The 23534-nt window shown below is 43.2% G+C and overlaps 4 protein-coding genes across 6 annotated transcripts; 1 reads left to right on the top strand and 3 right to left on the bottom strand.

The window, feature by feature from the left end:
• Nucleotides 1–1151: 1151 nt before the first annotated feature.
• Nucleotides 1152–2380, bottom strand: TEX12 (testis expressed 12; the record flags this gene model as incomplete). Its single annotated transcript, XM_080631693.1, has 4 exons — nt 1152–1292; nt 1566–1621; nt 1727–1838; nt 2321–2380. The coding sequence occupies 4 exons, from the start codon at nt 2378–2380 to the stop codon at nt 1152–1154; spliced, it is 369 nt and encodes a 122-aa protein (XP_080487819.1).
• A 5625-nt stretch (nt 2381–8005) lies between these two features.
• Nucleotides 8006–11028, top strand: IL18 (interleukin 18; the record flags this gene model as incomplete). Its single annotated transcript, XM_080631660.1, has 4 exons — nt 8006–8300; nt 9686–9823; nt 10538–10683; nt 10813–11028. Exons 1-4 carry the CDS (start codon nt 8240–8242, stop codon nt 11026–11028), a joined length of 561 nt encoding a protein of 186 aa, XP_080487786.1. The 5' UTR covers nt 8006–8239.
• A 1653-nt stretch (nt 11029–12681) lies between these two features.
• SDHD (succinate dehydrogenase complex subunit D) lies at nt 12682–17737 on the bottom strand. The gene is made up of 4 exons (XM_080631800.1): nt 17487–17737; nt 17305–17409; nt 15207–15351; nt 12682–13361 (listed from the first exon to the last, which is right to left on the bottom strand). The coding sequence occupies exons 1-4, from the start codon at nt 17542–17544 to the stop codon at nt 13196–13198; spliced, it is 474 nt and encodes a 157-aa protein (XP_080487926.1). The 5' UTR covers nt 17545–17737; the 3' UTR covers nt 12682–13195.
• A 613-nt stretch (nt 17738–18350) lies between these two features.
• On the bottom strand, nt 18351–23532 carry NKAPD1 (NKAP domain containing 1). 3 transcript variants are annotated; one of them, XM_080631797.1, is made up of 5 exons: nt 23156–23532; nt 21983–22083; nt 20862–21017; nt 20263–20316; nt 18351–19699 (listed from the first exon to the last, which is right to left on the bottom strand). In XM_080631797.1, the coding sequence occupies exons 1-5, from the start codon at nt 23222–23224 to the stop codon at nt 19177–19179; spliced, it is 903 nt and encodes a 300-aa protein (XP_080487923.1). In that variant the 5' UTR covers nt 23225–23532; the 3' UTR covers nt 18351–19176. The 3 variants fall into 3 exon arrangements, with proteins under 3 accessions (XP_080487923.1, XP_080487924.1, XP_080487925.1); XM_080631798.1 differs by having other exon boundaries at nt 20862–21014; XM_080631799.1 differs by lacking the exons at nt 21983–22083; nt 23156–23532 and adding an exon at nt 21828–21976.
• Between the last annotated feature and the right edge of the window lie 2 nt (nt 23533–23534).

Raw genomic sequence — 23534 nt, 5'->3', positions numbered from 1 at the left:
TACTGGGGTAAAGATATATCTTATGCTAGCAACAGGACTATCCAGCACTTTTCTTTATTACATTAGTCTCACAATTTGTACTAATTATGCTTTGTACATTTTATGCTTCATCTTTATTAACAGAGTCAAATGACAAGAAAGAAAAAGTGCTCACAAAGACTCCAGAAGCCTCCTTAAATAAAATGGATATACTGCAAACACTACTGATGTATCTAAATAACAAAATAAAAGGGCAGTGTAATTCGAGATTATTTTAAGATTATCTAGTTATTTATTGACATTACCAGCAAAGTTTTGATGATGTGCTTTGATGTTTACATCAAAAGGGCTTTGGTTTCATTTGAAATCTCTAGAAGTATTAAAATATATTTTCAAGTTAAGACTTTATACTTCTTTATACATTTCCCAGAGTAGCATTCTTAATAGAGTTTCCCTATTTCTAAGATGATTTTTTGAATTTATTTATATTCTGAGACACAATGGAAATAAGGTTGCAAGTATACTCTACTAAGATTTTAGCACCAAAACAGTTTCTAAAGTAGAAAGAAAAAAACAAACAAAAAATACCCACAGAAAATTGCTAATATAAAATAATCTGAAGTCCTGTTCTGCTTACATCACAAAATTCTATGTTTTGTAGAAATGTTTCTACACTATATTCTAGAGCAAAAGAGTGGTTGTGACAATAAAAGTAAAAAACAACCTTGGTGGTGACATTAGAAATACCATGGCTGCTCCTGAATTCAGTTTTATTGACATTCTACATCCTTAAAGCCAAGCCATGCAAAATTCATTCTGCTTTCTTTTTCAAATGCTTCCACTATTTTCTAGTAATGGAATCACAGGGACAGCCTAAGCAAAGGATCAACAAGTAAGGACAGATGGTTTAATGCATAGAATCCCTTGGAGCCATAGGATTTAAAATGGATATTTAGTATTGTGTTACACTCACTACCATTACCCTATGTGTGAATCTACTTATTTAAAAAATAAATTGCTGCTCAAGTTGTTGAAAGTTTCCTGAACTGCTGGAAATATTTACGTAGGACATCTATGAAACACACATCATAGCACTCATCATAGTTTATATTTTAATATGTAAAATATACTACAAATTTTGCTCTGCATTTCTGCAGCCTGACAGACTCCATTCAGCTTTGCAGAGTATTTGCGATCACAGTGAATCTCTGTTTCAGACTCTCCCTTTTCTGTTTTAAGTGGTTTTCTATGGTCCTCGCTTCTTTTAAGATTCCATCAAGTTCTTGGACATAAGAAGCATCCATCGCTGCTCTCTCACTTAATTGAAAAAATCTGTAGTTAAAATCAGTTAATGCCATTAACATTCTCAATTCCTAGAACTGCTTTTCTGCTTTTCTTAAAAATGCGTTGCCTATCAGTACTTGGTTTCTGTCCAAATTAGTCCTCTGTTGTAACAGAAAACAGCATTTTTCTGTCAAAATCTGTGTTTGATGGTTTTCAGTGCTAATTTCTCTAAACTGCAGCCACAGTAATCAGTCTTATCTAGAAAAGTTAGAAAAGTGCTGTACAAATAGGACAAAGTCAACTTGCCTTAAAATGTGAGCATATTTTGATAACAAGTTTGTAATTTCTTTGTTCATCTCTGTTAAAAGAAAAAAGTAATTTTATTTAAACCTTTGCATGACTTTTCATCTCAACATTAACTAAGGTAACCACATAGCTACTTTCTGTATATTTTATACGTCACCATTTAAAACTTTTTCCAGCTGTTCAGGTTTGCAAAGGGACTGTGAGCCCTCCGAAAGAGCCAAATCTGTTTTGTCAAGGGAGGACAACTGAGGATTTTCTGAAGCTTCATTCTAATAATAGGGCACAAAAAAAAATACAGGTTTTAGGATTTAAAACAAGATTAGCACAGGTAGAATTTAACTGAGGGGGAAAAAAGAAGAGTTTTTAAAAGCTCTTGAAAGGCTGTTTTCAGACACTGTCCATCGTGAAGAGGCACAGCGTCTATGGGAGTGGGTGGGAAGTGCCAGCTTGGTCAGTAAAAGCTGGTGTACTTCAGAAGCTTATTCTCCAGAAGCCCTGCATAAGCGTTGCAGTGCATACCCAATTTCATTGCTCTTCAAACACGAAGAGAAATTGCCCGGCTTCCATACACAAGAAAGTCGTATGTGTTTCTGCTAACCTACATAAACCAACATGGCACTCTTTGCCCTCTCTCAGGGTGAGAGGAACCCATTGTAATGCCAGTGAAGGACATGGGACTGGGGGTGCTGTACTGCTGCCCCGGGGCCAGAAGGTGGTCCAGGTCCTCCCTCCCTCGCACAGCACGGCTCACCTCCATCTCTTTTTTACGTTTACTTCTACTCTCATCAGGCTTTTGAGTGTTGCTTGTCATCGTTGCCTGGTAAGAAGTACAACGTTGTATTTGGTAAGCGGTTACCTTGTGCATCTGGAAATCGCTGTCTACATAAAAATGCATAAAACTTGTAACCAGCACCTCTTTAAGCTCCTCTGCAAAGGAGCTCTCCTCCTCAATGGAGGCAGGTAAAGCCTTCAAGCATGGCGAGAGAACCGATCAGAGCTGAAGACAAAGCGGGTCCGAGTGCCCGGCTGGCCCGCGCCAAGGCGCTCCCAAGGATGTTGAAGGGTGCCTAAGGTCGGCCGCAGGCTGCTGAGGCCGAGTCTGCCTTGTCCAAAAGCAGCCGGGTCTGTCTGTCCCTCCCTGTTCTCCCTATGCTTCCCCAGTACCCGCCACCCTTAAGTACATGGGGGCACCCCCTCCGCCCCGGAAGCCTCCCCCCCTCCCCGGACCTCTCTCCTCACGGTTAACGGTCCTCGCGGCCGTTAAGGGCCGGCGCGCGGCAGGCTGGCCGTGGCGGGCCACTTGCGGGCGATGCCTTCCCCACACGCCCCGTGGCGCTGCCGCGGCCGCTGAGGCGACTGGAGCCCGCCCTGGCGCCGGGCCCCGGCCGCCTGCTGCCGCGTGGTGCTCGGGGCGGCTCCCGGGGAGGGTGGGTGCAGGCCGCATAGCCTGCTCCTGCAGCCGGGCCCACCTGGGGAAGGCCAGCGGAGGAGAATAAGGCTCCCCGCTAAAACGTTTCCTGATGCAGAGGTCCCAGGAAGAAGCTTTGCATCCCAGCTAGAGCTGAAGCATGTCGCTAAACCTGTCGCTGAAGTGTTGCCCTGTCCACTCAATTCCGGTCATATATCATCTTCTAAGCATCTGTGACCGGTTCACAAGGTGAATCACTGGAATATTTTGGGATGACAGTACATGGATCCGTTTCAAAAGGCAAGCCATCAATTAGCAAAATACGAGAGACTACCATCACTAAAATAAATCAGGTCACTAAAATTAGACAAAGTGACAAGATCAACTTTTTTTCTCTAAACAATGGAAAACAAGACTTCATTTTCCTTATGCCGTGCTTCGCTTCTGTAAGTAAACTGTATTTGGTTTCCTCAAGAAATGACTGAGTCAGATTACAGGATGAGGTAGCTTGCTTACAACAGGAAGAAACTAAACACAATGATTGCAGTGAGCTCGTCCAGTATTACACTTCATGTTGTCAGCCAAAAATAGCAAATGCTATATCAAGTTATTACTTTCCAAAATCCTCTCGTTTGTTTTTGGTTTTCAACTTTAATTTCTGGTTTTAAGAAAAGAAAGGGTCTTAACGTTACACATGCTACCCAAATAGGCTCTGAAAGTCAAAACTCAGGACAAGAAATTAAACCACTAGAAGAACAAGAACTGAATACTTCCCCAAAGTAGAAACAGTATGCTGCCATGGCCAAGTTCTTTTCATTCTCAGCAATTGTATAGATATTTATGTTACTACCATACATTATGTGAGGTCTGAGACTGCTTATTTTAGTTCAAAAAGACCAAGAGGCAATTTGATTGTACTTCACAGGAAGGAACTATTTGTTACAAAACAACTATCAAGAAAAAGCACAGAAATGGGAGACGAGAGCCAGAAGCCGGTTAAATTTAGACAGATTTCCCCCCACACTTCCCCATAAGAACTAACCATTCAAATAAAGTACCAAAAGGAATGGTAGGATTACAGTTGTTGCATATTGAAATCAGCTAGATCTAAGTGTTTAAATCGAATGTTTATATCTCTCTGGTGTACAGGTTTAGGTAAACACAATTCCACACGTGTACTGAATGCCATGTAACAAAACAGGAAGTCAAAAGGGGATGATGTAATGTTGCTGGCTGGCTGGAATTCAATCAGTGTAAGCGGGTGTCTGTAAATAGCAATATAGATTTCTTATCTGAAAGCAATAGCTGCCATAAATGTACTGTTCTTTGCTTATCTCTCATAAACAGGAGGTTTTACTCTGTTGCTGGATTTCTCTGGGGTGTTTTGGGGTTTTTTTTGTTTATCATTTTTCTGAATCATTTTCATTAGTTTCTTTCAGGAGCTTTAAAGAAAGAAGTTAAATTTCTGCAGCACACAATTTTTTGTCTTAACGTGACAGTGAAATACAACACTAATGTGGGTAGAGCAGTCTTAAATCCATAGTTATTAGTACAATGGACAGTGCTTTTATTTTTAAGATTATTAGTTCAGGTGAGCTTGAAAGATGTGCCTTAGACCTCAAAATTACCTCCCTGGATTTATCATACCGACAGTAATACATTCCCTACAGATAGGTATTACACCTCCCCTCTATCCCCAGCAACAGTAATAGGTGTGCAGAGGGATGAGAAAACATCTTGTGGTCTTAGGTTTTATTTTGGTTGAGCAGTTTGAGAAGGGTTGTTTTTTGTTTGATTTGGTTTTTGCCACAGCCCAGTATTAAAACTTGAGACTCTTCAATTTACCCATTGAACTACACAGTTGAATACCCTAATGCCTTGTGAATCAACACTATAAACAGAAAATGGATGCACCGAGCTTCTAGTTAACATTACCACGTTTTACAAACGATACAAAACATTGGTCGATTATTCATTCCCGAGTTGATCTACCTGGTACTTCACAGCCTGAGCTGTCTCATCACTACACAGTTTGCCATTACACCAGTATTTACTGCATTAAGCACTCCACAAACGCCAACGGCAGTACTTACCTCCAAAAAGCATCACAGAGCTGCAGTAATTAAGTGAGAGCAACATCTATTGCCGTTTTATTTATTTGCAATTAATACATGCCTGGGAAACAACTTACAGCTGGTGAAATAGGACCTACCTATTAATGGTGTTTCGAGTACGTGGCACAGATTTTGGTTGTCTGTTTCCCTGAGAGGAACTTAAATTCCTCCCTTGAAGCTACTTACATCTAAAGGGATGGAAAACAATTTGAAGGTCTTCCGGCAGATACCAATGGTATATTCTTTGGTGGTGTTCTTATGGAGAGCTAGATACACACAATGTGTTTTCAATGCTAAACGGGTTTCCCCCAACGGGACCCAATGTTTAGGGGCAGTTTGCAAGTGTGGGGAAAAGAGGAAGTCTATGTCCTGACGGCTAGTACCCGGTTCTCCGGCTCCCAGAGACTTTATGGACCAAGCGAGCCGGCTGCAATCCGCTGGTGTAGAAGCGTGTCCTGTGTCGACATCTGTGTGAGCTAAGGGACTCGCAAAAAGCTTCCTTTGTAACCTCAAGATGTGCATGATTTGCTTTCTCCACCCAGGAGAGGAAGTGCTGCAGAATAACTGCAGACGTAGACAGATATCTGGGGAAAGAGTCCAAAATTTTCCCTGCAGTTTGGTCGGCCGGCTTATTTTGTCGCACCGTGTTGCAAGCCGCTACAAAATCCCCCTCGCTAGACCGCTCTACCAGAGCGGAGGTCTCTTTCCTCCCCGCTCGCATGAACGTGACACGGCAGTGACGCTTGCCTGGGCAAAGCCTTAGTGTCCCGACCGGTCGGCACACGCAGGCGAGCGGCTTTTGGCTCCGTCGCCCGAGGGAACGAGAGCGGTGAACGCGTCGGGGTCGCCCAAAGGGTGGGTGGGCTCCGGCTGCGGGAGCAGACGCCGGCTGTCCCCGCCCCTCCTCTGGCCGCGCTCGCGCTTCCGTCTCCCATCGTTCAGCCGCAGCCCGCCGCGGAGCGAGGTAAGGATTACCGCTGCCCCTCTGCCTTCGCCCCCGGGGTGCAGCGGCGAGGGGAGGAAGGGGGAACTCCGTCCGGGAGCTCCTAGCCCTCAGCTCGAAACTCTGGGAGCACCCCTGCCCGGGCAGCGCGCCGCATCCCACGAGTAAACGCATCGGGCGGAGGGCCGTGCACCGCTGCCTCCTTGTGCAGGGTGCGCCGCTCCGCGAGGGCGGAGGTAATACTTAATCGTTTGCTACTAATGAACAACACTACTGTGTGGGATCGGCAAGCGTTCCTTTCTTGTGGCTGCAGCAATTGGCAGAGGCTTGCCCTCCCCTGGGGCTGGCATCCCTGATGAGCTCCGCTCCAACACAGGCGCCGAGCGGAGGACGACCCGCTGGCTCTTTCCCTGCGGGGCAAGTTACTACACGGTACCTCGAACAGTCAGCTAAAAGCTCCTTTTTTAGCTTACAAACGTGCTTGGTAAAAGATGTAGCCGTCTTTTACTACGCATCGGAGAAGAAGTTTGGTCGGTTTATGTTTCCCGCGCTAAACCAAGGGCTACCTTCTCCTTTAATCATGTATTGGTAAATCCTGCCTATGTCTTCTCCTCTGCAGTCTAGGACAAAGTAATCCTACACTTCTTGGTTTACTTCACTAGATACGAGGCATGCACTGTTATGACAATGCTATATTTAATTTCAAAGGCTTCAGTATGCATGTTTGGAAACAAAGATGCAGTCCTCTGCTATGAACCTGTCTGTTCTGCATAGACCATATAAAAATGAGAAAAAAGCACTCTCAATACATTCTTCAAAGTGCTCTACTAGAGGGTCAAGGAAACAAATCACTGTGATTCCCCTACCCCAATCCCTATGGTTGAAGAGTGCTTTTTTACTTAAGTTGGCATTGCTCCTTGTTCTGTACAGCCAGTCTTTTCCAAATGGTGAAAAAGAGCCTTGGAAGTAAGCTTTGCACAATAGTATCCCAGTGCTAGACACAGGTCTTCCCATTGTTTAGCTAGCTTTAACAGTTTAATGGTTATTACATTTATTATTTCTGTGGCTCGTGCAAGGGGAAAGAATTCCGTGACAGTTGCTAGGGATTGAATGAAGCACTTCCTAGCCTAGACTACTTACAAAAATGCCTTTATTTCTAAAATCATAAATAAACCAGGGAAGAACACCCACACACAGAAAGCATTTTAGGAAAACGAACAAAAAATTTACTAAGATACAGACCTAAAGGAAACAGGAAGTGCAACCTGCATTTCACAAAATTAGTGGCACAGAACATTTTAGAAGTGTTTACCGCCAGAGAAGAACTAAATTCTTTGCTACATCTTCCTCTTTCGTATTATAATTCCCTTTGTTCCTATTCTCATTTTTCTTTACAGGTAGGAGATGCTATTTTTAATGTTGAAGATTACATCATCATAATCACCATCAGTTTTAAAGTAAAACTAATTGAGTGCTTATTTCTTAAATTATTCTTTCCAATGGCAACGATCCCAATGGCAATACAGTTGTTGAAATACCAGACTTTACTGTTCAATTCTAGTCAATACAGGTATTCTTCTATAGGAACTTCTATAGGAACAAATTCCAGCTCCAGATACAAAAAATACAGGCCTTTCCAAGGAGCAGTCTAAGGTGGACTAAGTTAGGGTTGGGTTTTTTTGGAAGTTCTGTCTTTTATGGAGGGAACCCGTAAAGATGAGTCTGTATAATACACTTTTATGGCTTAATGGTCAGTAACAGGGTGCTTAATCCAGTTTTAGTTACTTTCCCATTCGAAAATTAGAAACAGAAAAATCAAATGACTATGCAATAGTAAGACAACTCTACCAGACACAAGAGAAAATAACTGATTTGATAAAGTATGTTCATGGAGCTACACATTACCATTCTCATAGAAAGAGAAAAATGGTAGTGAGTTATTATTTACTCCTGTGTAACATCGTGTAAGAATAAAAAGTTCTGTAAAATAACAGAACCTGAAGGATGCTCTAGGTTATTCTGAATTATGATAAAGACAACAGGAGACCAATTATTTGAAAAAGCAATTTAACAGGTAGTGAAACATGCCAGCTCTATTATAGTATTGTGCACTAGAAGAGAACTAGCTCAAGAAGTCCCTTGCTTTATAGATTAAGAAGCATTGTTCGTAACTGAATCGTCTCCGCATGTTTTTGTAGAGTGAAGATGAACGAAGAGACTGTGTGTGCAGTACAACTTGGAGAAAATTTCTGCCTCTATTTTGCAGGTAATTACTACCCACTGCTGGGAGAGACACACTGTGTCTTCTTTCTGCATGGAAGATTAAAACCTGATACACAATTCAGTCCTTTCCTTGGGCTGGCATCCCTGTTTTTGTGGAATCCTGTTTTTTCCCCTTTGTTACCCAAGCGATCCTCAAAGCAGTTTCAATCCTCACCCACTTAGAACAATTCTTAGATTATGGAGCCAGGTTGTTCACTTCAAAAAGAATTTGAATTTGAGACAGTTGTCCCAGTGTGTTAACAGGTCAGTCTGAAATATTGCTAGCCAAGTACCTGAGTCAGCGGAGTATCTGGTGCTTCATATAGTATGCTCCTGTAAAGGACACTCAGGAGGGTTGGAATACTGTGGGGTGGACTTGGAAGAAGTGGTGACTTCTTATCTCATATGATAAAGTTAGTTAGGAAACAGTCTCTTCTGTAAAAGCCATTTGTAATGATTGTTTCTTGTCCTTTTGCTCACTTAGAATAAAGGTGCTGACAAAAGCAAAAACTTATCTGCCATTTATTCCTTGGTTATAGGCTTAAACTGACCTGAGCTGCTCACCCTTAAGTAACCCTAAACATTTGCATACCTCTTGGTTTGGTGGTGACTCCAGTTCTCAAATGACTGGCGGTTTCATCATTCAGTTGAGTTCACAAATAAAACGCACTCTGTAGTTAGAACAGCTCGGCTTGGTGAGTTAGTGATACTGGGGGGTACAACTGGAAATGTGTAGGTGGCTGGCTGCCAGTCTTGCAGAACAAAACTGGGTAGAATGGGTTCTTTTGTGGGGGCAGAAGTTAATGGTGTTTTTTCTTTCCTTTTTGCATTGGTCACTTGGAACCAAGATGATGATGGTAAGATGAAACGTCGTAACTTATTAACTTCATTATCAATTTTATGTGAACTAACCTGCTTACACTTACTAACCCATAAACATTTACTGTGCCTGAGCGAGCAAGTTTTCAAACTGATAATGGCTACTGTAAAAGACAGCACTACAGCTCACAGCCTCCTTTTGAAGCCAAAGTTCCTTTATTTCTTCCTAAGGTATAGAAGGACCTCTTAATGCAATTCTAATTGTGGGGTGAGAGAACTGTTGCTTCTGAACTCTCATTAACAGATATGGTAGCTTCTCTTGCTCATATATATATATATATATAGGTATATATATATACATATACACAGTGTGCTGTATTCTGGGAAATCCTTCTGAAAAGCCAGAGGTGGGAAGAATGACATGGCCTCCGTTTTGTCTGAGATTGCCATTCTAGGAACTTGTTTCACCTCGTATTTTAATGACAAGATTAAGCCTGTAGCAAACTGTTAAGAACTGAGGTAGTCTCCTCAGATAAAATATTTGACCCTCTTCGCTTCGTATCTCTACAGGGCTGGAGTGCGATGCCCTCTGTAAGGAAAAAACTCTGCACCGAGTCCTTCGAAATGTAAATAGCCAATTGCTTGTGGTTCGACCAGATTTAAACATGGCAGCTTTTGAAGACGTGACAGATCAGGAGATGAAATCTGGTAGACCATTTTTCAAATATTTACTATAACCGTTGCACTGTGGCTTTATTCTAGGTGTGCTTTTGTTCTTAGTGATCACTGACTCAATGGCGAGAGAGTAAAGACTCATTTTGAAGAATAAAGCTAAGAGAGCTGATTTTTTTGGTTAAATGTGATCACAAACTAAGCTTTTAATGTCTTTTTTTTCGGGGGGGGCACGTGTATGTTGGATTACAAAAAAAAAAAAGCAGAAACATTTTTAGGTTTAAACAGACTAAGCAGAGCACTGAAAGCTCTTACTTCCTTCTAACAGTAATAAACACAATGCTTGTGGTTTTGGCTTTGACTTTGGGGAGGGGGCGGGGGGGAAGCTCAGCAATTCATTCAGAACTGTATTTGCTGAACATACATATAGAGGTATGATCTGATTTACAGATGACCATTTACAAATCTAATTCTCACTTTATGCATGCACGTAAAAGGGTTTGAACATCCTAGCCGTGCTAACTGGCAAGTTCACATGCCTTCTCACAAATCCAAAATCTCGGTTATTGAATGACTGCAGAAAGTCAAATATATGCTACCAGCAGTGTAAAAAATTCAGTCTTGGCTCTCCTGACAGAAAAAGTATCCTGAGAAGACACCAGTTGGCAGTGAAATGGTAAGACATAACACAGTTAAGTTGTTGCCACTCTCTCCTGAACAAACTGTTAATAATAAACAATTTCTATTTAGGCAAGGGAATGCACTTCAACATTCACTATTACAAAACTACTACACCTTCAGCAGGGATGCCTGTAGCATTCAGCATCCAGGTAGAAGATAAAAGTTATTACATGTGTTGTGAGAAGGAATGTGGAAAAATGACAGTTCGATTTAGAGTAAGTATCATCTTTCCATACATTACGTATGTATAAGTAGGCAAAACGAAGAATTCAGCCATCGGTGAGCTGCAACAGAACTGCTCAGGTCTTGTGCTGGGACTAACCCATTCCCTTTTTCTTCCTCAGGAAGGAGAAGTTCCCAAAGAAATTCCTGGTGAAAGTAACATAATCTTTTTCAAAAAGACATTTACATCTTGTAGCTCCAGAGCATTTAAGTTTGAATACTCGCTAGAACAAGGAATGTTCTTGGCCTTTGAGAAAGAAGGCTACTTAAGAAAATTAATTCTGAAGAAGCTGTCAAGAGAAGATGAAGTGGATGAAACCATGAAGATAAGTTTCTAACTTCAGTCAGAATGAAAGTCACAACCTATGACATACTGTAACGGTCTTAAAATATATTCTGGCTTTTTATTAAAGAAATCTTATTATTTCCTTATCTGAGGCAAGCCAGTTTTATATTTTTCCCTACCATAAGTCAGTACAAAACCAAGCATCTTGCAAAGGAAAACAAATTCAAATCCTTGGCAAAAAGCAGCAGAATGTTTTCCAGTCAGACAGAAGAGTATTACACATGGAGGAAACAAGAATGTGCATGGCTGTATAGTCCTGTATGGTTTGATCCCTCAACCCTTAACCATTTGTTGATCAAACAGCTTTTTAATTAGGTGACTCATAGATAAGGTAGGCTGATGTTGGGGAGGGAGAGAAAACCACTTAAAATAACAGATTTCATAAGCAGACCGTGCACCTGGCCAATGAACACTCTCTTACATCCAGATTATTTCCTGAGCATCTTCATCAATCCCAGTTACACAGTGACATTCTCACCTTCAACTGAAGCAGAAACAACAACTTTTAACTTACTGGAAGTCTTTCCTTAAAAAACTTACCTGAACAATTACAGTTCTAATCAAGATGTTTGTCCTCAGAGGGGCCAAGGAAAAAATGTGTTTATGTAAGGGGCCTTACATAAAAGTTAACAATAAATTATAGGTTAGTGATGAAATGACACGAAACAGACATTTGTCCACAATACCACACACAGATGCATCTTGTGTTTGGTCTCAAAAGAGTATATGTCAAGCACTTTCTACGATACATGCTCAGACTGTACAGAGCTACTTACCCATGACTCATACATGTGCACTATGACAATAGTGTTACCATTGCTATCTAAATCAGACCACATCAAACAGAAGCAACCACCTCAATTCTGATCACAAGATTAGCAAAGGTGGCCAGCTGCATGCTATTTCCCGTGGTTACCTAAGAAAATACATAAACAACAATTCCAAACCAAATTAAACAAAAACAAACCTCAAATCAGAAAGTCTTGTAGAATCCAAACAGTAATTCACTCTGTTTATTGCGTAATCAGACTGACAGTAACACCACATTTCCTCTTACTATTCACAGAACCACAGAAGTCCCATGAGAATGTGGAAACAGTTAATCTCTTCTTACTACTATGAAAGTCAAAAAAGATACAGAAGTTAAAACCCAGAATACCATTTCCCCGCCTTAAATTCTCTAAAGCATGAAGACGTAGCAAAGAACACTGGCAGTTTCACGTCAAGCACAAAGGGTACATTTGGTGTCTTTTCAGTTACACAGGAAAATGTGTACCAGTGTTTATCTAGAAAATAAACCTCCCCCAACTGCTGTAGATGAACACACACATTGCTGGGAAACTATGAAAGCCCCATGCTGTTTATGGCTCATAAAATTAATCTGCAAAAGTATTTTCTTTCTAAGTCAATTTTGTATTTTCTAATGGACATTAAGTCTGTACTAAGTCACCCGTAAGTATTAATTTTTTGTTTTATAACACCTAAATGAAGTAATGCAGAGTGGCAGTATGAACAGTAATGTAACAATATGAGTTAGTATTTGGAATTGATTTTAGGAAAAAGAAAAGCAATAACTGTCTGCAGAGAAAACATTTTAAGTAACCCAAAAGTAGTAAAAAATGTTCAGAAGCACACACAATTTCTGTAAATTTTTTATTGCATGGATTAAGAAAAAAATATTCCCTTTTCTGTATGAACTCTCAGGGTCCAAACAGTTACAGTGTGCCTTACATACAGTTCAGTTGTTGTGACATCAGAAATAACAGTTTAATTTTCCACAAGCCAAGTTAGTTTTACAAAGTAGGAAACCAAACGAGTTGTTTTAGAAAAACACTCATTAAAGCTGCCATTACGAGGAAAGTTACCTTCAGCTATATAAAGTCTGCCACTGATGTAACTAATCCCTCCCAATCTACAGCGCAGCTTAAATCAACTCACTCTCACCAGGAGTTCATGCACTTTAAATTTACTTTTTCCTTTCTAACATTTTTACTGCTGTTGGATATTTATTTCTAAAAGTCTAGTTCTGAACTTGCTGCAGTATGTACATACTATGGATCCCTGGTTATTGATTTGTTTTGCATTAAACATGTTGATAAAAATATGACGAAGCAGAGGCAGCAGTGAACAATCATGTTTGTCAGGGACTTCATCACTGCTTACAGGCTCCACAGCATAGCAACAGCCTTGCAGAGACCAACATCATGATAGTTAAAATAGCAGAGGCCAGCAAAGGTAATGGCCGACAGTACATACAGACCCGTATTGGCCAGTTTAATAGCTGTATCTCCATGGACGTAGTCAGTTATAACCTGTCCAAGACCCCTACAGAACAATAAGAAGAAAAAAGATGAAATCAGGAAAGCACATTCCTTAATGAAATTCATCCCATTATTCTATTTTAAAAAATATACATGTTGGCCCAGAGGTTTCTTAATGATACTGAGGAAACACAGCTCTTTCACAGGTAACAGAATCTGTAGAATCTGCCTCCAAGAAACACCTGGAAGCTTATCAGACTTCCAAGGACTGAAGAAAAGAAACCAAAGGAAATATCCCTCTTGCTTCATCAGCAAGGTGCTGCTCTGGGACCAGTCACTGTCACAAGTACACAGAAGGCTCCAGGATGGGTATTTAGATTTAAAAATAGTTGCAACCAAAAAATTAGGATACTTTGATTTTTTTTCTACATCTGACAGACTGCAAGTGAACTCTTGTTCAGATTTAGGCTATCCAGGAACAAGAAGACAGAGAATGCTATTAAACTAACGTGGTAGCTCTCTTGTACAAAAGGACAATTGTATTTGCTTTGTGCAATGACAGATGTCAACCTGGTTAAAAGGAGATCCATATTTAATGCAACAATTTTTTTCCTAAGGTTTTGCCTTGGTCTGACCTGAAGCTGAAGGACTTGTGTCTCACAGATAAAGAAAACACACTAGTGATGTAGTAAAATTCAAAGTCCTGCTGCAGCAGATGTCACTGCAAGTGAACACTGAGCTCAGTTTCACTTAGATGGGGTTCTAATACCATAAAGTGTCAAAAGCAAGAAAAGAGGCACAAGGAACCCCCAGATACACAGAACAGAAGCCTGAGGTAGAAGCAGTAGAAAGGCAACTACTCTCAAACTACTACAGCTATTTTTACAACTGGACAGTAGAATAAGGTCATGAGTGAAGCCAGCCCTTACCCACTCTTCAAACCTTCAAAAGTGTGGATAAATAAATCATAGTCAACTTAGGATTCACAAGCTGCCCTTCAACAGTACTGTTGAGAAGGGATTTTCATAAGATCTTTATATGGCAGAATAAGACTGAGCCATGCTAAGACTTTTCAGAAAAAGTGGTGTGTGACTTTACAACACACTCATTAATTCACAAAAGCCCTCACGGGAAAAGACCAGTGTCCCCAAGAACAAGGAAGAGAATTAGTGAGAAACAGCTGATGTGCAGTAGACACACAACAGCGAGGCTTTACCAGGCCTTTATTACATGCCACCAAAACTGGTACAAGATAAACATAGCTCAGGTATCTTGAGTAAGTCTACTCATAGGTTAGTGTTTGGACTGATAACCACTTAAATACCCAAAGCACTATTTCCAACCCAGGATGATACTTTAGGACAAGATTTCCTAAGCAAAAAGGTAGCAACAGGTGAAAGAAGGCTCCTCAGAAATACACACAATACTCCTCTACAGTTTCTGATCAGCTATAAGGATTATCTGATCTGTAAGGCAATAGAATTAACATTTATGGCAAGCATTACCTTTTAAAGATATTCTAGCCCCATGAAAGTACAAGAGAAGTTTCCTACATAGTAACACCTTTAGGTGTAACTTTTACAAGATAAAAACGTCAAGATTCTACATAGCCAGTGGCAAGGAAGCCCTCTTAAGTAAGATGCTGTGTAGAGCACTAAAGAATGTTTATGGATTTCTTTTTAGTAATCTGTCCTGCCTTCTGACTGAGAGAAAGAGTGGCAAAGGAAGACCAAGGTATGACTAGTCTTGTTAAAGACCATGACTGTCACAGAACTTGGGAGAATAAGGTATTTTACACTAGATCAGGAAATGAGCCAATAGACTTACTGTCATAAACAGATTCAATTCTTCAGGAGTCATCCTGCCTATCAGACTTTATTCTTAATTCCGAAGAACCTGTTGTGCTTACCAGTGGCCATGGAGAGTAAGGGCTGCAGCCAGTGAATAGTCCATGGCTGGTCCAGGATACAGGTAGGCTGCAGGAAGGAGACCCAGCAAGAGGACACTGACAGCTCGCTCACCTGTCCAGTGCAAAGACGCAGCCCTGGAACTGCCTGCAAGAAGAGGTATTTTTCAGTGCAGAGTTCCTGTTCAAAGTGCTGTAACCTTAAAACCAGATTCCTCATCCTGATCAGCACCGCACAACTAGACATCTTCTCTCATCTGATTCCTAAGCTTTCATCCAAGCAACACCTAGGTGACTTAGAATACTGCCATAGGATATATATCTGTTTTACCATGTCAAAAAGGTCATACACTCCTCTCTTGGCTGCTGTTAAAAAACAGAAGCTTCTTTTAGTACAAAAGAACAGAAGCTCAACCTGGAAAGTCAAACCTACTTTCACAACCTGCAGTTCAGGACTAAGGTCCAAGCCTACCATCACAGGAAAGAAGCATCTCTGAAGGCAAAGCCTTTTTGTCTAGTGAATTTCCTTACTGTTACACACTATTTACTGCTCCCACCCTTTGAGAAATAGCTTCCAGAACCAGATAGACACAACTGCAAATTCCAGTGAAAGGCACATCATGATAGCTCTGTGCACAGGTCTGCCCAGGAACCAAAAGTGCTATTTTAAACTGTAAACAGCAGATTAAACTTCTGGGACCATCACAGTGATATATGGCCTAGAAGTATTTCAGTCCTCCACTGACACTAGCTACAATTCGAACCATGTAATAGATGACTCCAGAAACAGAAATGCCAGTTAGGGAGCTCTGTGATCAACTCTTAATTTTTCAGAAGCATGCAGATAATACTGGGGGGGGGATAAATAAAAATCAAAACATCTACAAGTTTCTGGGGCAAACCAAAACCCCAGCATCATAAACGATACTTTGAACCAGAATGAACCATCAGCCAAGGCTAAAAGCATCAAGAGCTGACTCTGTGAAATTACCCTTATAACACAATACCCCCCAAGTGCTTACCTAACACACAGCTATTACCCATCCATCTAAACCAAAATGCAAATGTTTTTCTTTGGTTTTGCAAGGACAGAGAATTTAGAAAAGTGACAAGAGAAGGAAAGCAAAGGACCTGAAGCAAAACATGAAAGGGACCTAGGTAGACTGCAAGCTTTCAGCCCAGAACACTTCACAGCACATGCAGGAAGTCTATGGTTAATATGAAGTCCGGAATAGAAATAAAGGAAATGGCTTAGTTCTGTTTAAGCCAATTACAAGCGTTTCTTCATCTTTTCCACTTCCAAGTTGCATTATAAAGGCTACAAAACATCCTTAACCTCTGGTCACAACATTTCTCATGTTTAACTGCGCAGCTGACAGAGCGGAAGCTAGTCTTGGCATAGTTATCGTTCACCATCTCCGTGTTCTCTTAACACATGGAGAGAGAAAAAACCAATCTAACAGCTAATCTCTGCCTGCAGATTATACTTCTCAGAATTAACCTCAGTGAAATCAGCAGCTCTGCTGTTCAAAAGAGAAGGCACAACTGCGGTGTTTACATATTATTGCTGCTACTGAACAGTAAGAAATGCTAAACTTTCCGTTCTCTCTTAAAATCTTTCAATCTGTTTTTGCACACTCAAAAAAAAAACCCACCACCTTTGTTATAAGCAGAGATTTACTCTTAACAGTCAGTCAGTATCTCCTACTTAAGGACTTGCAGCATTCACATGCTTGACACTGATTGCATAGGTCAGTTTCAAATCACATATACCTTGTTTTAAACCAGACCGGGGCACAGAGCAAATCAACAGCCGTGCCATCAAATGGAAAACAGTACTGTCGAAGGCGATGCCAACGCATTCTGGTAACACCAGTAACCCTGCCTCACCCGAGGAAAACTCCTGCGCCACGGGTCGGGTTCTTCTGCCCTCGGTTACTCACACTTGCCATTTAAAATCTCCGACCTGTCTCAGAGAACCGGCAAGCCCAGACATGGGTGTAACGGGCACACGAGAAACGCGCTGAACTGGAGGACCGATGAATAACGGCCGCGGACAAGATGAGACCCCCCCGCGGACAAACCCACGCACGGGACGTACCGTGGCCCTGCTGGGGGGAGCTGTGGCTCTGTCGGGCCGGAACGCTCCGATCGGCGAGGGCCGCTAAGACGGCGGGGCGGCCGCCAAGGGTCTTCCGGAGGAGAGCTGCGGAGACAACGGGGACGGGGAGGGTCAGGCGGGGCGCAGGGGCGGCAGGCGCGGGCCCGCGGGCCGGCACTCACCCATCTGGGCGCCGCGGGGCCGCGCCAGCCCCGCCCGCAGCAGCACCAGCGCCGCCATCGTCCCCAGCCAGCCCAAGGGCACCGCGCGTCGGAGACGGAAGCCGCTCCGTGGCCGCAACACTTCCGCTTCCGGGATGGGGGGGGATGGCGGCGGCGGCGGCGCACGGCCGGAAATGGGGAAACGGCGTCCCTCCGCCAGCCGGGACGGGAGTCCTGCCTGCGGCCTCCGGGCATCCGCGACCGGGACAGCGGGCGCGCTGCGGAGATGCTTGGTTGGACCCAGACCCACCGGAGTGGCCACAGAGAACCGAGGGGCTCCTCACCGGCAAGCTGGCTAATGGAAACTACTTGCAAAATAACCACCACCTGGGACATTGCCCATGATGTACAGAAAGCTCCTGCATTGTTATTGCGTGACTGACCCGAAAGTGGCCAAGATAAAAACTAAGCTGTTCTAAGTGAAGAGCTGAAAGCAAACTGACTCTGCAGTACTGCTTTCTCCAAGTCTTCGGTGTTAGCTAGTGGACAAGGCCATGCAGAGAATGTCTCATCACCTGGAAGTGATAAAGGGGGACAGCAAGCAGGACCGAGGGGCACTGACACTGTTTTGTACTTGTTTAAGTGTAGACTAAAGCTGGAGCTGTGCTTGGGCACTGACACAACAATCACATCAGCGCAGTACATTTCTCTGGATGGCTAATTCCCATTCCAGCCTTCCTTATGTTACCTCCTCTGAGTCCTCCACAGTCACTCGGTCTGCTGAAGCAGAAACATGGCACAGGGAAGACACAAGGACCACCTACACTTCTCAGGCCTGTGCTCTGTCCCCAGGCTTTACTCCAAAACAATGACAAAAGCATCAAATGTGTCTAGACTTGTTTATTTTGTTAAAAGGCTTGGCTGTTCAGCTGCAGGGAAACTGGCCCAGTACCAGTTTCTCCAGTAATACATTGGGCAGACCAGAAACAACACAACACCCACCAAGGCTCCTCTGTCAGCACAAATAGTTTCAGCATCCCCCCAGAGAGAATGAAGGGAAGGTAGACACAATGGCCAGCCCATGCCAGGATTTGGAGAGTAGTCTAACACACGCAAATGCACTGGTGTCTGTTCATCATTATGGAAGGAGTCACTGCACCTTCAGTTGGAATGTCCCTTCTGTGCCCAGCTGACCATGTACATGCCAACATAAAGGTCTGCTTTTGTTGGAAGATGGGAAAACAAAGCTACTGTAGGGTTAAACTCAGTGACATTTCCTCTGTTATCAGACTTTTTGTCTCTCCCCTGCAAGTCTTGGTCATTGATTTGGTAACCCAAAAAAGCAACCTGTTAAAACTTAAGGAAAAAAAAACAAAACCACAAAAAATCCCTGGTGCAAACATGCCTGGTTTTCCCCTGCAGACAGCCTGTAACATTTTCTTGCATCAGAGGTCACACAAAAAGAATCCAAAGTTGTCAGGACTAGCCAACGTGTGAGGCACACAACTGCTCCCCTGGTTTTCTGAATGTCAAGTCAATGAAAAGCAAGGGGGCACCTACTGCAGGCTGCCAAGGCTCATTTTCTTCCCCACGGGCTGGCAGGATGTATATAAACCACAGTGTCAAAACGAATTGTACCATGGGGCAGTGCTGAAAGACAAACGCCTGCCTCTGTCCTCTACCTTATTGTTTGATCTGCAGCCTACACTCATCAGTCCTCATCCGAGCTATCCTCTGATTTTTCATCAGCAGCCACTTTCCAGTTCTTCCTCTTGCTCCTCTTCTCCGGTACTTCACTGTGCCTCTCTGACACAGAATTGTGATGCTTCTTTCTCTTTTTTTGGGGCCGTTTCTCTTTTTTCTCCTCAGATTCACTGTCCTCAGAGCTGCTGGTGGTTGAGCTGCTTGCATGGGAAAAGTCACTTTCCTGCCCAGAAGAAGAGGTAGGTTCCCTGGCAGGCACTTTCCTGGTCTTTTTCTTGCGCTTGTGTTTCCCCTTTCGAGTGCTTGAAGTCTCCTCTTCTGAGCACTCACTCTCCTGGGAAGAATCTGATGATGTTCTGCCCTGCTCCTTTTTCTTTTTCTTTCGCTTTTTGTGCGATCGCTTTTTTTGCTTCTTCTTGTGCGATTTCTTTGTTTTTTTCCGTTTGTGTGATTCCCGGGCAGTTTGCTTTTCTAGATGAGATTTCTTCTTCCCATTGATAGCACTTTGGTCATCTCCTTCTCGCTGGTCACTGTAGAAAAGAGCACAGGATCACCAAAAGGAAGCAGACAGGCAGCCACATAGCAGTTAAGCCTTTTCTGTCTCAAAGCTTTAAGCAAGCCCATCATTTGGCTAGAGCAAGAAAGCAGATGCTTTGACAGACAAGGTAGCTGCACTTTTGTTTCAAGTACTCAGTAACAGCTTGGGTTCACACCTTATTAATACCTCTGTTTAAGGTATTTGAGCCAGAACCAAGGAGAATATGTACTGAAAGTCACTGAGCCGATTAGGATTAGGCCTACTACTCTGGCTCCCTGTTGGCCCAGACAGACCTTCCAGATTCATAGCGTTGTAGTAACTCAAGCTCAAGCTGCAAGTCTAATTACTATAAAAGATGCAATTCCCTCCTAAGACTCAGACAAGGGGGAACCACATTAATGGACTAGATTTTCTTCAGCAGGTATCTGTAACTAAACAATGCTGCTTTGCAGTCCAGGCTGATCTATACTCAGAACTTAAAACTTCGTTTACAAATTCCCCGCCTAACCTGACAGAGCAAGATTTCAGACATGTTAGTACACCTAGTTGTCTTACCTATCCGTATCGAATTCTTCAGGATATAACTCTTTATAGCCACTGTGACCCCATCTGTAAGAAAGCAGAACCAGATATTAGAAACTGACAAGGTATTTAAGGAAGAAATATAACTCTGAAAAGACAGAGCCACAGAATGAACACAAGTTTCAATAGCAAAGAAGGGCTATCCAAACCTTCCCAACCAAAAGAAAGGAAGGAAATATAACTGATTTGGTTTGTACTATTTAAATATACCCGATGTTCTCAGCCTCCTTTCCATTTCTAATCAGGAATAATTTCAATTCAAGTTTCTTTAAAATAACGCTGGAGAGCACTAACTTTTTAAGTTCCTTTCGCAAAGTAATAAATACTAAGCTTAGCTGCTAAGCTTAAGGCTGAGCTTTTGCTGCTGCAACTTAGGGACTCTATAATTCAACTTGTATCACTTATCCTGTGACACTAAGTAAGTTCATACATGTTACTTATTCTCAAAATAAAACCAAGCATTACTTTATAGGAATATGTACTGGAAAGACAAACGTACTAACTTCCTGGTACATGACCCCCAAAAGGTGTTTTAATTAATTATAATCACAGGACCTAATTCCCCCACAGACCTGTCTGGCATGTTGGCTTCACATTCATACAGCTTTTTATTCCAGGATCGGGCCCTAAGGAGATCATCTTCAACTAGGTCCAGAAACTGTGAGTTCTTTGCTTTCCAGTCAGGCCTGTGGCCGTCCTCATCAAAGCCATCACTGCGCATCCGGCTGCTGTGGAAAGAGAACAGTTGTTCTTCAGCTGTCAGCTCTGATGCAGAAAATTTCTGAACAAGGGGTTAGTCCAGTGAGAGGAACAAGAATGCGGCAAGCCTTGAATGTCCATCTACGCAAGAAGACCAGCTATCATTTTAACAGTCACCACTAGCAGCTCTCACAAAACCTTACTGTTGTGGTTTAAGCCCAGCCATTAACTCAGAACCAAGCAGCTGCTTGCTCACTCCCCCTCTTTTTCTCCCCCGCCCCAGCTCCCAGAGGGATGGGGAGGAGAATCAAAAGAATGTAACTCCCATGGGTTGAGATAAGAACAGTCCAGTAACTAAGGTATAACACAAACCACTACTGCTGCCACCAATGATAATAATGATAAGGGAAATAACAAGGGGAAAGAATATAAAACTAAAGAGGGAAAGGAAAAGAAAACAATAAACACAAGTGATGAACAACACAACTGCTCAGCTACCGCCGACCGATACCCAGCTCGACCTGAGCAGCAATCTGGGCCTTCTGGGTAACTCACCCCAGTTTCTATACTGGGCATGATATGCTGTGGTATGGAATACTCCTTTGGCTAGTTTGGGTCAGGTGTCCTTCCTCTGCTTCCTCCCGGCTTCCCATGCCCCTCCTCACTTGGCAGACCATGAGACTGAATATGTCCTTGGTCGAATTAAGCCTTACATAGCAACAACTGAAAACATCGGTGTGTTATCAGCATTGTTCTCAGACTAAAGTTGAAAATACAGCACTGCACCAGCTACTAAGAAGGAGAAAAATGACTGCTGCTACTGAACCCAGGACACTTACTCATTAAGGAGAAAATAAATGTATCTGTAGTCTGACTTCATACACTGTAACACACATTCATCACAGAATGCTCCTCAAGTGTTGTAACAAACAAGAGTTCATCAACTTCGCAATTAAGTCAAGACCATTAACTCCTCTAAACAACTAAAATCCACCTGGAGGTGTCTGACAGCATTCTGCTCTGCCTTTTCCAGTACGTCTCTTCGGTTTGCTTCTCCCACTCCCTTATTTTCCACATTTCTGTCTCTTCCTGAATCTGAAAGTCACAGAAGGAAAACAAGAGTAACATTAGGCAAACTTTACAGACACGTAGCATGGAACATCAGCTCAACACTCCTGCTAACAAAATTCACAACAAGCTTTCCTACCATATTGAAACAGATTATTTTCTTCTAGCTGTAATCAAAAGGAGAATCTCTTGATGGTAATATCATAACAAAGCACGTGGGGATAATGACATCAGAAATGGTGGGTTTGCCTGATTTTGCTATCTCATCTGTTCTGGCTACCCTGCCTTGTTATTCATTACCACCCTAAACATGCATACTGTTAGAGAATGCAGTATATAACTATCATCTGGAAGGACCAAGATGAAATGAGAAGTTACATGACAAGCTAATAAAACACAGCATGCAGATACTGCATGGTTTAACACATCCTTATGTTTATGGACCCTGACAGTAAATAAGTAATTTTATAAATATGAAACAAACGCGTTAGGCCTGCTGAATTAGCAGGAATTAATTAAAGAGTTTGCTAAAGTTAATCTGGCACTAAAATACTGCGTGTGCACATTAACACAGAGTTGAAATGTTTTGATGCAATTAACAATACATACACAGTACAAGAAAAAAGACAAAGATTTACTACTTTAAAAAAATAGAACAAACCACGGTTTTCATTAAAGTCCTGAGAGAATATGTTCCATGGCACAAATTTTATAGGTGACTATATATATACACACATCTATCTATCTGAATATGCACGTTCCCAGGATAAGAACTCAAACCCAAGTGAAACTGAAATCGAGATTAACGGTGTTAACCCGGCTGATTGCAACAAGCTCCTTTCCTCTCTGCTTCCGCATCTCCCGATCACAACCCGGGCCTTCCGCCTGCCCCACCGCCCGCTCCGCACTACCGGGGAAGTACCAGCGGTCCCGAGCCTCGGAGCAACCCCCAAGGGATGCCCAGGGCGCCTACACTCGCACCCGCGGACAAAAGCCGGCCGCAGAAGCGGCACGGGGCAGAGCCAGGCAGAAGAGTCCCGGCAGAGAGGGGGGACCAGGGGCCGCCGAGGCCGGCAGCCCCCACCGGCCCCGGCCGTACCTTGTTGTGCGCGCCCGTGTGCCGGATGACGTTCCTCAACAGCACCTTCCCCACCGGCACCCGGGACATCCTCTCGCCCTACACGGCCCCGCTGACGCCGGCCCCACCGGCACCCCCGGGCCCGCTCACCGGGGCACCCCCGCAGCCGGGGAGCGGCCGGGCCTGCTCTCGGCTCCCAACCGGACGTAGTCCCCGCACAGTGCCTCCTCCTGGCGGCACAAGCCGGGGCCCCGAGCCGCGGCCACCACGGGGCGCGGCGGTCCCGCGGGGCCTCCAGGGGGAAGCGGGCAGCTTCCAACTCCGCCGCGGGGCCGGCGGCCTCAGGGCGAGAGCGGCCCCGGGGCCGGAACGCGCGGAAGCAGCGGGCGGACGGAGAAAG

This window comes from Psittacula echo (genome assembly GCF_963264785.1).
Source record: "Psittacula echo genome assembly, chromosome: 18".
NCBI lineage: Eukaryota > Metazoa > Chordata > Aves > Psittaciformes > Psittacidae > Psittacula > Psittacula echo.
Note: the sequence above shows the minus strand (reverse complement) of the source record. Positions and strands in the feature narration are given on the sequence as shown.

Excerpts from the sequence above, each read along its gene's own strand:
- SDHD (XM_080631800.1), bottom strand. The coding sequence starts at position 17,544 with ATGGCGGCGCTGGTGCTGCTGCGGGCGGGGCTGGCGCGGCCCCGCGGC. Across the intron at positions 17,410-17,486 it reads GCCCCGCGGCGCCCAGATGG|CTCTCCTCCGGAAGACCCTT; the intron begins GTGAGTGCCGGC and ends TTGTCTCCGCAG. Across the intron at positions 15,352-17,304 it reads CTCCCCCCAGCAGGGCCACG|GCAGTTCCAGGGCTGCGTCT; the intron begins GTACGTCCCGTG and ends CTCTTCTTGCAG.
- NKAPD1 (XM_080631797.1), bottom strand. The coding sequence starts at position 23,224 with ATGTCCCGGGTGCCGGTGGGGAAGGTGCTGTTGAGGAACGTCATCCGG. Across the intron at positions 21,018-21,982 it reads ATGCTGTCAGACACCTCCAG|CAGCCGGATGCGCAGTGATG; the intron begins GTGGATTTTAGT and ends CTCTTTCCACAG. Across the intron at positions 19,700-20,262 it reads GAAGAATTCGATACGGATAG|TGACCAGCGAGAAGGAGATG; the intron begins GTAAGACAACTA and ends TCTTTTCTACAG.